Here is a 14847-nt window from a genome sequence, read left to right as displayed (position 1 = left end):
AAAAACCATGTGATGAGATATATGATATACTGCCAAAGATTTATTTTAAAGATGTTTACACCTTGTTGTTATGCAGTCTTCATACTCAGATAAGCTGTTTTTTTGTTGTTTTGTTTTTTTTGTTTGTTTGGTGTGTCTCTGCTGTTCCTGCCACACAATGAAGAAGACAATAAACACTTTTCTTTGTACTGTATGGGTCTGTACAATAATTTCACAGCTCAATAATCTCTCTTTCTAGTTTCATTGTCAGTGGGTAGTCTGCACTGTGTTTCTGGACACGACTACAAAATGGCCGACCCTGATAACTGTGCATTGTACAGTGAAAAGGACACAGACTTGCAAAAGCTTAGCAAGAAAGATTCAGAAATAGTTTATGTATGTGATTAAAGCAAAACATTCGATGAGAATTAAACATGTATTATGTTTTATTTTTCTCTCATAATCCCAAGCTGCATATACTTTAATATTTATATAAAATAACTAAAAAATAAAATAAAATAAAATAATAAAAAACCGAATAGCTTTTCCTTCCCTCACATATTAAACTCAGTGTGAGCACGAGCTCACATGTATTTCCGGGGAGCGCGTGAAGGTGGCATGTCGCTAAGCCCCGCCTCCTACAGGTGTATACATTTATAAAGGCGTTAATGAGCTTTCCAAAATGTCGGATAGGAAGGAAAGAAAAAAAAAAATTGGCGGTTGGAGAATTTAGCAGCGTGACTTCTTATAGGCTATTTAAGCGAAATGAATGACTCTGAGAACCCGGTAAGCTGTTTCTGGTTTACATCCACAGTATAGCAAGCCTAATCCGTTTTATTCATCACTTCCGGTCGGATTTGACTCTAGTTTTTCACTGAGTCAGTTCAATCGGCTCAGCTCAACAATAAGAGTCGAGTTTTTAAGGTCACCTTTACCAAGTTAAAGCTCTTGCTCGAGATAAATGAATTCACACTAACAAACAGCTAACGTATTGAAAAGGTTCAGGTTTCCTTGAAAACATTTCGATTATGTTACACTACAAGAGAAATGGCATCGCCTACATTTTTATGAAGGAGGAAAACCCCCCACAATAACAATAAATCTCCTACGAGTATACTAGCGATGTGTCGTTTACAAAGTGAGTCGTCTATTTCGGATGAACGCCGAGAGTCGACTCTTCGTGAACGACACATCACTAGTGTCTACACAAGAAAGATCCATATGGGTGGCTAGTTAGACATCACCTTTAACACACACAAAAAAAGCATGATTTATAGCCTATGTTAATCTCAAATGCTGATTAATTAAAATGTTATAATGAGTGATGGTGTATCAAATCAAGATTGAAAAGAGGGCACCTAAATCAATCCCTGGCTAAGTTAAGGTTTTATATAAAAAAATTTTTTTTAAAAAATTACTCTTGAGGATGTACACCTGACAGCCACAAGGACGTTGGATGAAAAACTGATTTATATCTAAAACAGATGTGGCAGCAGAACAATCCATCCATTTCGTTCGTTTTTTAAAAATATATTTTTATAAATAGTTTAATGGGGAATGAAGAAGCGATGCTCTAAAGATGTTTGAATTTCACCAAGACAGCCAGTCTGATTAGGTCAAAGCTGTGTTGTGGGTTCAGGTAAGGCTTCGGTTCTTGATTAAGGTGCAGTTGTTCTATACTTTACAGGAGGAGAAGGGTGACTCTGTTCCTGAGGCCAGCTGGCCTGAAAATGGAGATCAGTGGAGCGATGGAGGAGAAATGGAAGAATCTGGGCTCATTCAAGAAATGGTGGAGGAAGATGAGGAGATTGATCTGTACAACGAAGAGACCTTCGGATTAGGTCAAGTGGCATCTATCTTTTTCTTAGCAGCGGCTTGGAGCTTTAACATCCAACCATAGATGTTAGTGTTTCTTATCAGTAGTGGCTGTCCAAGCCAAATCTTAACCAAGCTTTGCTAAGAAGTTGGTTGGGATTGGGTCAGGACTGTGAAAAAGGCACATCTGAGACTTGCGTTCATCACCTTGACACTCTCGTTCCCTGTGGACTGTGTGTCCATCCTGGTGCATTATTAGTGTTGTGTAGCCACCAAAGGTGCATAATTAAGTGTTTGGTTGTTGCTGGACGATACACTTTTCTCTCGAAATGGTGCATGATGTAGTTTAAAAAAAAAAAAAAAAAGGTATAATGTTCAACCTTCTTGCCTTTGCTGCAGACCTAAATGCTGAAGATCTGGAGGCGGATCCTGTTGATCTTCTGTTAATGGAAGGAAACCAGCCCGCCTCACCCCATCCTCCATCACCACACAAGCCCTCTCCTCCCAGACCTAAAGTTCAAATCGAGCCCCAGGTTCCCACAAGACCGAGTGAGAAGTCCCGCAGCCGATGGGAGCGAGTCGGTATGGGGCAACTGCTGGATGACCCGGCTGTGATGAGGACTGTGGAAGGTCCACCCAGTCTCAAGGTTTGGCTTGGTTCTGTTCTTTTCAGCGTGCACAATATTATCATAGGGACGTGATATTCTCCTATCATTCCTGTTGTTGTATTCTGGATTCTGATTGGTCAGAAGGTGTGTGTGTTTAATTTATTTTTAAATTTGCTCTGACAGTAGTACAGTTGCAAATCACACTTGTTTTCCAAGCTGCATTATTTAAGTGACACCAAAGGATGGGCATATTCTTAAGAGATGAATGCTTAAGATCATCAAACACAAACCGACTTGTGCTGTAACTGTGTTTTATGGTTCAGAGTTTGGACAGCGCTATTGTGGACTGTGGACGCAGTTCAGGCTGGGGGGATCTCAACGCAAACACGGTTGGCTGATTTCCTTTTTATCCATTTTAAAGCGTGATCATGTTTCAATCTCCATCTATTCACATGCATACCCTTACAGTTATATACACATGATTTGTGTTGCTGTGAAAGGCACAAACCATACATCTGTAACTTTTGGAAAATGTCACCAACATTGCTGGTAAAAGCTTATACCTGCCCTGTTGTCTGTTTCACGCAGTGGATGATGTCACCTTATGGCCCAACGAGACAAACGCCTCTCTTACAAGTATGAAATCTTATGAATAAGGCAGTTCCTTTGTCACTTCCTGTTCCCTTCCTCACTTTTAAAAAAAAAAAAAAAAAAAAAAAAAAAATTCTTTTTATAATGGTATAGGACAGAGCCATCGTGCGAGTGATTGACAGGGCGTCTCGTGGTAGTATGCCCTTCACGTCTCCTACCTTGCAATCCCCGCTGCAGAGGGCTCTCCCTCGGCAGGCGCCTGTCTGTCCGGTGATGCCTAGATCTCCGATACGCCCTCAAAGTCCATTCTCAATTAAACAGAATTACAACCAGGTGACTTCCATTATTATCTCCAAGTGATACGCTTATGTTTTGTTTAGGAGCTAGATAGTCATCCATCTAAACTCGAGATCTTAATTGTTGCAATCTGATTGGCTGTCTGCACTTGTGTGACAGTTTCCAGCTAGAACACTGTCTGTGAAAGTAGGTGGATCTTGGAGGCATTTATTAACAAAAAAAAACGTATCAGACAAGTGAATGCTAGAGGTCTGGCTAGTGTGTAATTTTACTTCTGTATTCTTATTTTCTTTGCTCTTTAGCCAGGCATTTATCTTTCACCCTCCACGCCACGATACCACTCTCCCAAAATGATGCCGCTGCAGTTTGGACCAAACTCACCCCGACCCGGCCCCTGCTTCAGCCCTTTACCCAGTCCCCTCCCTCAGAGATTCAGGTTAGCTGTCTGGGCAGGTTCTTGGGGGGGGGGGATGAGTGTGGTATGTGTGTTTTTTGGGGTAGATGAAATATCTCTAAAGTGAAGGAGTGTGACCTTTTGACACTTAGGTTCCCAGTCCTGGCAACCCAGCTCCATCCACAGCACAAGAGATTGCTGAGTCAGCGTCCTCAAGGCTTTCGGAGGTAGACCAATACATTATATTGGCATTAACAATAGTTGTTTAGCAGATTAAATGTTAATTGCTACCTTCGCTGCAATATGAACAAATGTTACGTTGGTATTGCCACCATAATTGTTTTGCTAGTGAAGACATTCATTTATTTAAACAGAAAGTCAAAGGATTGGGATCATTATGCTGAGCTCATGTCAGCCAAAGAGAAGGAATGGATCATTAAGTTGCAGATGATCCAGCTACAAAGTGAGAACCCCCATCAAGATGATTATTATTACCAGGTACAGTGCTCCCAAATGGTTATTTACAGTAATGATTAGTTCTATACATGTTCTATTCACCATTGCTCTTGGTCACCTCTTTAGATTACATTAAAAAAGAAATACTTTAATGATGAATATTAACTACTAGTTCTCAACTGGTGGACTTTGTTGTATTATTAGCAGTTTGATACATGAAGGTTTAAACCTTTTGTCATGACTGAACATTAAAGCACAATTGATTCTACTGACAACCTTCTTCCCCATTACTCATTCCTTCATTCCTTTTTCCATCTGGCACAGTGGAAACATGCTCAAAAAGTCAGTCCAGACTTTCCTATCTCTGGCCCCAGCCACATGTGATGTCTAATCTGTCCAGTGGGCCTCCATTGCGTCTTCCCCAGGGTCCATTGTAGCCATGTCTGGAACAGCTCTATTGGTGTTCCAGACCTGAACCTTAGTTGGGTCTTTTCAATTCAAAGCAATAACAGGGAAGGTATGTTTGGGTTAAGGAGATTCTTCAAATGCTTTTTGCACCACTTGGCAAAATCCCCAGTAGACGTCAACGCTTGCCTAGCACAGATTGCCCCTCTTGAGCTGATTAACGGTTTGCCAGAAAGGCCGTCTTCCTGTCTGTCCTAATGGCCACCAGTGAAGCAATTCCATTCAAACTCAAAATCCCTGTATTCATGTGCTACAAGGAAGGAGGACCTTTTGCAGGCTTTTCACCAAAGCCTCTTCCAGACCTCCCAAGCAATCTGCTGCCCCATGCAATGATTGCAGGTCCTCACCAAGTGGTGATCAGTTGATGATTCATCTTAACCAAGTGTCTCAAACGGTTCTTTCTTGAGCATCTGCCTTACCTTCTCCAACCGTTATTTCCAACGGTTTTCTAGCTGTCTGAGGCAAACCCTCTTGTTCAGTGGAGGAAAAACATCAGCTATGGAGTCCCCATAAGTGAATGTGACAAAAGTACCAGGCTGAGGGCCACAGAGTAGAAGAGTCCACACCCAGGCTCTCACTTCAAGTTTCCATCAGCAAGGTCTAACCAGTTGACCCACACTTGCAGGTGGTAATCCCACAAGATGGCTTCACTTGTCCATTTCTGTCTGAGCCTGACAGTCATGTGGGTGGCCACAGCCTGCAGACACCACCCCCAGGCCTATACTGGTAACTCTGATTGGAGAAGAGTACACTTTAATCTTTTTTTGTGCTTTGTCTGAGATCAGTCTTTGTCTGACCACTCGCATCAAAGCTCTTCACAGAAGGAAGTATTAAGTTTCTGGAGACACAGCCCTGGGGTTCATTGAAGTTCTTCCACCACCAAATATTTAATGTTTTTGAACTCGTACTGCTTTTGGCTCATGACTTAATAATGAAAGGCAAGTGTGGGTCCTGGAGCAAGACCAGTTCAGGAGAATCAGTGATGTAAACAATACTAGTGGGAAATGGGTATTTTTTTTTTTTTTTTTTTTCTTTTTTTCCCCCTCATGTTAAGTAATTCTAATGGAGCAGATGGACATTTTACATTGGAAATTTTTTTTTGTTGATCAAGTTATTTAGATGAAGTGTGGTTGATGGTGGGTGCGTGCGTGTCTAGGAGTACTATCGGAGACTGGAGACCAAATTGGCTGAGGAAGAAATGCTGGGTGACCGCTCCAAGAGGGAACCACCCAAACTCACTACGCCGTACGTCAACAAAACTGTATCATACACTCCAGGTATGAACTTGTGTCCCATGGCTCCCTATTGACTATTTAGCATGCTAATACAAGGAATAGAAATGGTGAGGCTAAACTATAGATTTGTCACTACATAGTTTGCATGTGTTGCATATTCTAGTGGTTCATATCGAGGGCTCTCTGGGTCAAGTCGCCGTTTCTACGTGTTACTCGCCACGTCGAGCCATCGACGCTGTGCATGGGCACACCATGGAGGTGAGGGGGACCTCAATGAAAATTCTAAACGTTATATAATGTCAATATTATTCATGAATTGCTTATTTGTGTAAACCCCCCCCCCCCCCCAACCAATTTACCAGGAACAGAACGATATCAGACAACAGAAACTCGAGGTGCTGAACACCATTGAGAAGGTGAGGGGTCATTTTGTTGATCATGATGGTGGGTGTGACCAAATATAAAGCCTACTGTATAATGTCTACAAATCAGTATTTGCATTAGTTTAAAAAAAATAAAATTATTCCCCAGTGTTTGTGTGGTAGACATTGTTGAATGGAACTGAACACGGTTAGATGGTGAATTTCTAACAGTAGAGATTTGACTAACATTGGATAATCTATACTGGAAGATCAGCTCCGGAAGATTCCACGGATCAATCAGATATACTGCTTGAGAATTATTTCTCTAATTTAAGACTCATTTTGTATTTGAGCCAAGTGTAAAAATTCCCCAAATCAACTCCACTCATGGAGGTCTGCTGGCCCCCAGTGCTTCTCCAGGTCACAGTGGGGTTGATGATTAGTGCAGAACTTTATCCAGGTGTGTTTTGGTTCTTCAGGATGTCTAGAATAATTCTGCTCCTTCATCTGCCCTACTCTCAGTGCTACATCACTTTGTTGGGGGTGGAGGAAGCCGAGAGAATGAAGGCTAGCATTTCGGATGAGGAGGAAAGGCAGAGAAGGCTGACGACCATTCAGAGAGGAGTGGAGCAGATCAGCAGCCAGCTACGCCACCCTAACTCTTTGTAGGACATATGATTGGCTTGGATTCCTTACAAAATTTTCTGTAACTGTTTGCACACTCATGCATTGTTTTATTTTATCTTATGTTTTTTTAAAGGGAGTCTGCAGAAGAGTTCCTACCATGCCTCTTGGTTTCAAAAGGGAAAAAACTGCTGTCAAGGCTCCTCCCATTTCTATCCCATGACTCATCTTTGCAGGTTCTGAGAGCGATCACGACACACCTGCCGGCGCTGATGAGCCGAGACATAGATGAGGTCTGAAGCTTTTGGTCTGTTAATTCTGTTTAATAGTCAGCTTCGTGCTTTGTTTGATTTAATGCCCGTACTTGTAAAATACTGTATGCTCCTATACCGTATAATAGTGTGCATGCTGTCTTACTAATGCACAGACGACAGCGAAAAAGTGCCGGGTGTATTTCCTGATTAAATAAACACTGAAAACCGTACTACGTGAAAATACCAAGAGGATGGACTAGAGCAGCATCTAAACCCGATACAGCATCTTTACAACGTTTTTAATTGGACCGCACATGAGAAACGGCTGATGCCCCATAGTGTTTTGTTTACGCTCACCATGAGGGAATGGTGGGCCAATGGTATAACTCTCTTCCTTCCCTCAGGCTCTTCCTGTCCTCTACCCCTCGCTCCGAGCTGTGATTGGCACATTGACGTTCTCCCAGCTAGTCAGCATCCTCCGGGACTTCACCACAGCCTTACCTGACTCCAAAGACTCGCGCTTAACACTGGCCTGCCAAAATAAGGTGCGTGTGTGTTTTTTCATCCTTATTTCAGCAAGAATTCAGCCTGCTCTGGGGCTGTGCGCTTTACAGTGTAGAAATGAGGAAGGTCGTCTCTCACTCTCTCTTATGTAAAGTATCTGCCTGACGAGTTGTTACTATAGAAACCATAACGTATTCAAAGGGGTGCATTAATATAAACCTGCGATTTGGTGGTATATTAAAACTTTTGCACCAAAATGTTACAATCATGTGCTTCTGTTTTTGTTTTTATTTATTTTAGTTTGGTCTGTCACTGGTGTACGCGTTGCTTTCACAAGGCGAGCGACTCCTGACCTCTGACATTCCCATGGAGCCAAGCATTGGTGATTTCGAGACATGGTAATGCAGTGGGAGGATTTCGGGATGGTGCATACACTTCAAATATGTCCTTTGTATACACTATTATTATCATTATTTTTTTAACCATTTGCCTTCCTCTCTGCTAGGACGGACACGGTTTTCCACGTGGCACGGCAGCTGTCCCGCTCGTCCCTCATCGAGCCGCTCTTCTTGCCCTCCAATCTGCTCACGCTGTTCTGTCGCTATTTGGACAAACGCACTGTCCAGCAGCTCAAGAACAACATGGAGTAAGTCCATTCCTGTGTTAAAGTACCCTTGCCCCCCCCCCCCCCTTTTTTTTTTTCTTGAGTTTTTTATTTTTTGACCTCTTCATCAACGTTTCCTTGGTACACATGTCAAGTGCCATTTAGGAAGTTTCTCATCTCACCGTTTGATCCTTCATCTAATACACATCAGTGTACCCTTACCCAGAAACCATCACTTAAATCTAGCGCAAGGTTAGACGGAAAGACACCTTCCTGGTTTCCCCTTTAAAAGGTCCTTGATAATAATATGCAGATATGGAAATCCCCCCGCCCCTTTTTTAAATTATTATTTTTTTTTAAATATTGTAAAATTCTACTATTTATTTATTTATTTATTTATTTATTTATTTATTTTCCCCCCAGGTCTTCAACTGGCTATCTGGCTGTAGGTTCCTGAGAAAAAACTTTTTGTTTTGTTTTGTTTTCTTTGTTTTCTTTTTCTTTTTTTAAAATCCCCTCCGTAGAGAAACTCCTCACATTCCTCGTCGGCTCCAGATGGTGGTGATCAACGTTAACCCCAGACTCGCATAAATATCCATGGGAGAAAAAAGAAGAAAAGAAGAAAAAGATTCAGCCATTTAGGTGAAAAATATCAGGACTGATTTATGTTTCACCAAAAAAAAAAAAAAAATTCTAGCCTTTTTTTTTTTCTTTAATTTAGGAGAGATTCATTTCCACATATTTTGTCATGTACGTGTCCATTTTATTTATTGTATCTTTATTTCATCACTAAGTGATATTTAAGCACTGTTGAATAGCATGTATAAAATGCAAAAAAATGAATAAATGCAATTCTAAAAATGTACTACGTCTAAAACGTTTTTATAACGTTTTTATTTAGCTCTGTTTATGTTGGATGCTGCCATGTGTGGCTAGTGATGAACCCCCTTGTGCTGAGGTTTATGTTTAAGATCTTATGATGTTTAAACTGGATCTTTTTAATAGTGTATAAGCGCATACCCAACTCTCCCATTCTGACTAATGTCGAGTCACTTGTGTATCATGTTTATGATTGATCTCAATCCAAGAGCAGGTGTTGAAGAGTGAAGAGGTCTTTCTGATTGGTTAGATGTCTGCCTTTTATTAGATTTATGTTTGAACAAATCCTCAGCTTGTTGATCTGAGTTTGAGAGAGTGGCCTCTGGTTTCAGTCTAAACATTTACATCATGCTAAAACTCTTCAGAGACTCCCTATGGCCTCCATATGAACGTCTGGCTTTCTGGTTTGGGCTTCACATTCCTGGGAGTTCTGCTAGGGTAAATGTAAAGTGATTTTTGGAAATGGAAGAAGCTTCATATCCATCCATCCATTCCCACATTTAAACTAGCAGTTATCATTTATTCATCGTTATATGGTACGACATCCACCTTGTAGAATTCAGGATTTTTGTCTTACTGTTTGTATTGGCGTCAGAACATCACTGCTTGTGACGAAGCTGGTGGAAAAAGCAGCTACTGCCATGTTGATCGGCAGGGTCAGACTGGGACTGAAAAACGGCCCGGGACTTTGAAACACACCGTGTACAGTTCCCAAATACAAATTCACATGCCATCCACTATATAATAGTAAATTAAGATGCAATGCTATTGATGGCTGTTAACAGCACTTTTGATCTAATTATACAGTATTTAAAAAAAAAATTATTTGGCACCAGAAGCCAGTTCCACTCCCTCCTTAGACAAACAGCAGGTGGCGCATCTGTGTACTTTTTTTCTGCAACATCACTGTCAAGAGCCATCAGAATCTCCTTTTCTGTAGCCATCATCATGATGGCTTGGGACATGGTGTTTCTCGGTATGTTCTTGATCAATTTCAAGGTTGAGAAGCTACTTTCACATGCCACTCGATATAGAATGAGTGAGGAGGAATTTAAATGCCAAACCACTCACACTATCCAGGTATTTGAGTGACTCTTGGAGCGTATTCGTCTAGACATGACACCTTCAGTCTTTCCCTCTGTAATGCCAAACTCTCTTTAATTCAGATTGAAGTCTTTCAGCCGTTTGCTCTATCATTAAATCTGACGAGGCGTTTTCGGAATTTTTCCCTAGCGCTATCGTTGGTAGCCCTTTCTGCCTTATTTATATGATCCATACCGGTGAAATCTTTCCAAAGGGCAGTGGATGCTCTCTACCACTGTGTCCATGATTTACATCATTGGCCCACTCCACAAAGCCATCAGTTGCTTGCTTTACACCCTCACAGTCCCTGTTGCACTCCTTCAGGCTGTCTTGGGTGCCCGGAACCAGACGATGGGCGGTTAGGATGTCCATGCAACTGGTTTTCAGGTTCTTTGCGCGGGGTGTCGTCAGCTCAAACATTCTCAGGAAAACCTGGGCAGTGAGAACGGTCTCGTACTTGAGTATACCCTTTTGCTTTAATTTGCACATTGGGCTTCATTGCGGTGTCACTTCCAATCTTCTCTAGAGTTAAAATCAGCTCTACAAACAAAGACTTTGTTCAGGACCACATCTTTGGCCCACCAGCATGTTTCACCTATTGGTGACAGGTGTGTTTTTTCTATATTCAAGTTGTTGTCCAGCACCTGTTTAAGAAGTTCAACGAACAACTCTTCCAGATTGACAGTCCACCACAGCAAGCAGTCTCTCATGGACAACATCTGTAACACAGCGAACAGTAACGCTACTATCTGTCTATCCGGACTGAAAACATCCCAGCTTCCCTGAATTCTTTCACCGCTTTTTCCTTTATCATCTGGTTGATGGTTTCCACAACTGAATCAACAGTTGTCTTGGAGAGAAAGGTACCAAATGACCCTCTTCCATCCGACCCCCCCCCCCCCCAAAAGCTCACACAGCTTTTTCATTTGTTCATTCAGATAGAAGTCATATTTGCTTAAAAGCTAAATCTGTTCAAGGAAGTTACCATGGTCAACTGCCTGGTTCTCCAAGCTGGAGCTCTAACCTCCAACCTGGACATTAACCACACTCTCCAGCACCATTTGCCCTTTTCTCACCTCTTGCCGATGCTCAGACATCTGTTGATTGCAGAGTAGGCATTTTATGTCTGTGAAAGTATGCATCTGTACAATCTGTGTGAACAATGGATCTTTCATGCTCCTTTATCCTTTGGTACACACGTGACCAGGTTTTCATGCCATCCTTAACAAATGCTTTCTCATTTCTAGGCTTTGAAAATGCAAGGCCGACTGTACAATATAGGGAAAGTGTGTGTTCGCAATAAGTATGCCATCTCTTTAGGTCTTTAGATTGAGGATGTTTAAAATAATCATAATGAATTATCTCGCTCCTTGACCCTGCCTGCATTCTCTCCCTTTCTCTTTCTCTCTTCTCACTGCTCTGGTTCTGCATCTGCTTTTTGATTTTTGCAAAAGAACAATACAAACAATTGGGATAAATTTGCACCTTTAATATCTGTATACCATGTTGATATTTCTGTAAAGCTGCTTTGAGACAATGTCTATTGTAAAAAGCGCTATACAAATAAAATAAATAAAAAAAAAAAAAAAAAATAAAAATAAAATAAACAATAATCGGTTACCTTAATTATAATCAAAGATATGTATGCATGTATTAACCCTGTTAATTTGTACTCTATTGTGTGCGGTATCATTGCTGCACCAGTCATAATCTCTGCACTGGACCGCGTCACCACCGTCACAGCTGCCTCCATCTCCTTCTCAGTCTCCACATTACTTCTCTCTTGTTTTTTCCTGTGCCACCCTTTTCTCCTTTTCTCTTCCTCTCCATTTCGTTGGAGAAGAAACAAAAATGTAATAGAAACTGTAAAAACTCTGTATTGTTTCGCTCGGACTCACGCTCTGTGTTCAGGCCGTGCTCAAAGAACGCGGCCGTTACTTTGACTGGCCGTACGAGGAAATCTCCCGATTCTCCCAACAGCCGGTCCGACTCTGTCGATCAGCTAATCTGGACTGCTAGCCATTCATTCATCGTCAGTAAGTGTTTGATCCTAGTCCTATCCTGGGAACACTGGTGATAGTCGGGACTACCCAGTGGATAGTATGATCTGGCATCCCATCCAGAGTGTATTCTCACCTCACCAGATGTTCCTGGGTTTAGGCTCTGGACAGATCTTGAGACCCAAAAGCACCATATACAGAGAGCTATTAATTTAGTATGTTAGTTGGACACAAGTGGATTTTCAGGTGGATGGAGATAATGATAGAGTTTTTATTGGTCATATATACATTACAGCAGAGTGAAATTCTTTTCTTCATATATCCCAGCATGTCAGGAAGTTGGGTTCAGAGTGCAGGGTCAGCCGTGATACAGCGCCCATGGAGAAGAGAGGGTTAAGGCCCTTGCTCAAGGGCCCAACAGTGGCAGCTTGGCAGTGCTGGGGATTGAACTGACCTTCCGATCAGTAACCCAGAGCCTGGCAGTGCTGGGGCTTGAACCCCTGACCTTCTGATCAGTAACCCAGAGTCTTAACCCCCAAGCCACCACTGCCAACCCCCCGAGTTGTAGCTTGATGCCCAGCAGTTTACCATTAACCAATGAACGCTAACAAACATCATACAGCCATCACCATTCCGTTCCATTCCTTTGTTCGACTTGGGCTTTTACAATGTTTTGCTGTGTGTGTGTGTGTGTGTGTGTGTGTGTACTTCTCCAGATGGTGTGTATAGACTGTATAGTTGGCAGACAGAACCAATATTGTCCCCTCGTCTCCCGCAATGAGTAAAGACCCTGGAATGGACTCCGAGGACGAGTTATGTAGGGAATGTTTAAATAGAAGAGGGCTGTGAGTTTGGTGTTCAGACCCTAAAGGGAAACTGAAGTCCCATGTTTTAAGAATGAATGCCTAATGCTACAGTACTGTATATCATGTAGTGAGATAGAGTAGATGCATACTGTACATAGATATTCAACATGCATAATATCACTAGTAATGTTTTATGTTTGAAAGAAACTATCATCTTTACCTGTACTTCGCACACTGATAAATATTTTATTTTAAGTTATAAGTCTTTATGACTGAGGAGTTTACATTTTGTGGTTTCTCAGTAACATGACAAGTTGTGCTTTTGTCTTATTAATATCAACTCGGTTCAGCTTGTGGTTAATTTGGTTAAACCGTCTCTAAATATTTTCTCTCTATATATTCCTCCGCATAATACCAGCAATGTAATGCTCGCTAGTTTACCACAACACAACACTATAGCCAACTAGCGTTAGTTAGCTAGCAACTGCAAATCAAGATTGTTTCTTTTTTTTTTTTTAAAGGGAAAGATTTAAACCATGACTAAATGGTAAAACTGATATCTGGTGTGATGTCGAATATGGAATCAAAGTTATACAGTGTTGATGAAAATATTTAGCAGCAAACGGTTGCATGGTTTTCAGAAGAGCCGTGTTTGCAGGGGCTGAGTGAAGGGAAAGAGAGGAGGACGTTCACAAGGTGGTGAAGAAGAAGAAATGAAGAATAAAGAAGTGAAGTCTCTTCTCTTTCTTGTTTCTTTCTGCTAACAGAAGAAAACCATGTGGCCAAGTGTAACTGTTAGTAAATGTCTAGTTAACTGAGGTTAGCTTGTGGTGAAAATGCTAACTGTGCTCAAATAAATGACAACTCCCCACCCCCTTTAAAAACATGCTAGCTCAGCTTAGGTAGATGCTAGCTGAGTTTAGAACACGGGATTTAGCTGCTAGTTTTATTTCTCCCTCAGCACGCTACATGGAGCACTAAGCTAACATCCTGTCAACGCTCAACAGGATGTTAGCTTGCCCATGAACTTCCATCGCTCAGTAGTTATCAACATGTTCGTGTTGGTTTTGCGCAGTTAGCGTAGCAGGGCTGCCTTCAGCTTTTGCTGGCACCTCCATTACTCCACAATTACAATTACTCCACCATTAACATCAAATGAATATTCCTCATAATAAGTAGGAGCTTATCTACTCAGTCAAGGTTTCAATATGTTGATAGCGACATGCTAATTTAATCTGACTAAATATTGTCTGAATCTTGTGGGCTGTGATTGTAAAATAATAAAATCTAACAAATGTGTGGAAAACTTTTTTTTTTTACTTTACATGTTACATACTAGGTTTCGAACTAGCTTCATTCTCAGATTAGATTAGCAAAGCAAGCTAACTGTACAACTCACCAGAGTCAAACGCTCTCTAGATCTCTGCTACTTCCTTCCTAGCTTGATTTTTCTTCCTAATATCTTCCCTAACACTTTTGAGAGGTTGTATATGACAGAATAATATGAAACCAGAGTATTCTTGCATTGCAAGAATTGTTGGTTCTTGTTCCTGAAGGAGTCGTCTCTTTTAGGTGCACTCTGAGAATCAATCCACGTGTATGAGCCATTCTGAGAGTCATCTGGGAATCGAATCAGTCCACTCATATCGGTCATATTGAATCGGAATCACTGAAAAGATCCAAAAAAAATTCAAAATGCATGTGCAAACATTCATCTTACGCTCAAGACAGAATCAGTTCAGACTGGAGACTGACTTTAAAGACTCCGGACCTGATTATTTTTCTTTACTGTGCTTGGCATTTTACCGAATTCTCAACATATGTATCGCCGTTTGTGGGAGGTCTGCATGCATGATAAATGTTCACATACACAAGAGTGTTTGGCACACAG

The 14847-nt window shown here is 41.4% G+C and overlaps 1 protein-coding gene across 1 annotated transcript; it reads left to right on the top strand.

Moving 5' to 3' along the window:
- Positions 1-608: 608 nt before the first annotated feature.
- patl2 (PAT1 homolog 2) lies at positions 609-9950 on the top strand. The gene is made up of 18 exons (XM_053640002.1): positions 609-765; positions 1667-1820; positions 2194-2441; positions 2726-2791; positions 2991-3038; positions 3147-3326; positions 3593-3726; positions 3837-3911; positions 4059-4182; positions 5762-5882; positions 6004-6098; positions 6203-6256; positions 6725-6867; positions 6963-7119; positions 7485-7625; positions 7885-7982; positions 8090-8230; positions 8612-9950. The coding sequence occupies exons 1-18, from the start codon at positions 745-747 to the stop codon at positions 8643-8645; spliced, it is 2034 nt and encodes a 677-aa protein (XP_053495977.1). The 5' UTR covers positions 609-744; the 3' UTR covers positions 8646-9950.
- Positions 9951-14847: the final 4897 nt, after the last annotated feature.

Source organism: Ictalurus furcatus, chromosome 13, assembly GCF_023375685.1.
Source record: "Ictalurus furcatus strain D&B chromosome 13, Billie_1.0, whole genome shotgun sequence".
Lineage (NCBI taxonomy): Eukaryota > Metazoa > Chordata > Actinopteri > Siluriformes > Ictaluridae > Ictalurus > Ictalurus furcatus.
This window is presented reverse-complemented; position numbering and strand designations above follow the sequence as displayed.

What these genes read in the sequence shown, in the direction of transcription:
- patl2 (XM_053640002.1), top strand. Translation starts at nt 745, where the DNA reads ATGAATGACTCTGAGAACCCG. An exon ending in GACAAACGCCTCTCTTACAA is followed by an intron (nt 3,039 to 3,146) that starts GTATGAAATCTT and finishes ATAATGGTATAG; the next exon opens with GACAGAGCCATCGTGCGAGT. An exon ending in TGAGCCGAGACATAGATGAG is followed by an intron (nt 7,120 to 7,484) that starts GTCTGAAGCTTT and finishes TCCTTCCCTCAG; the next exon opens with GCTCTTCCTGTCCTCTACCC.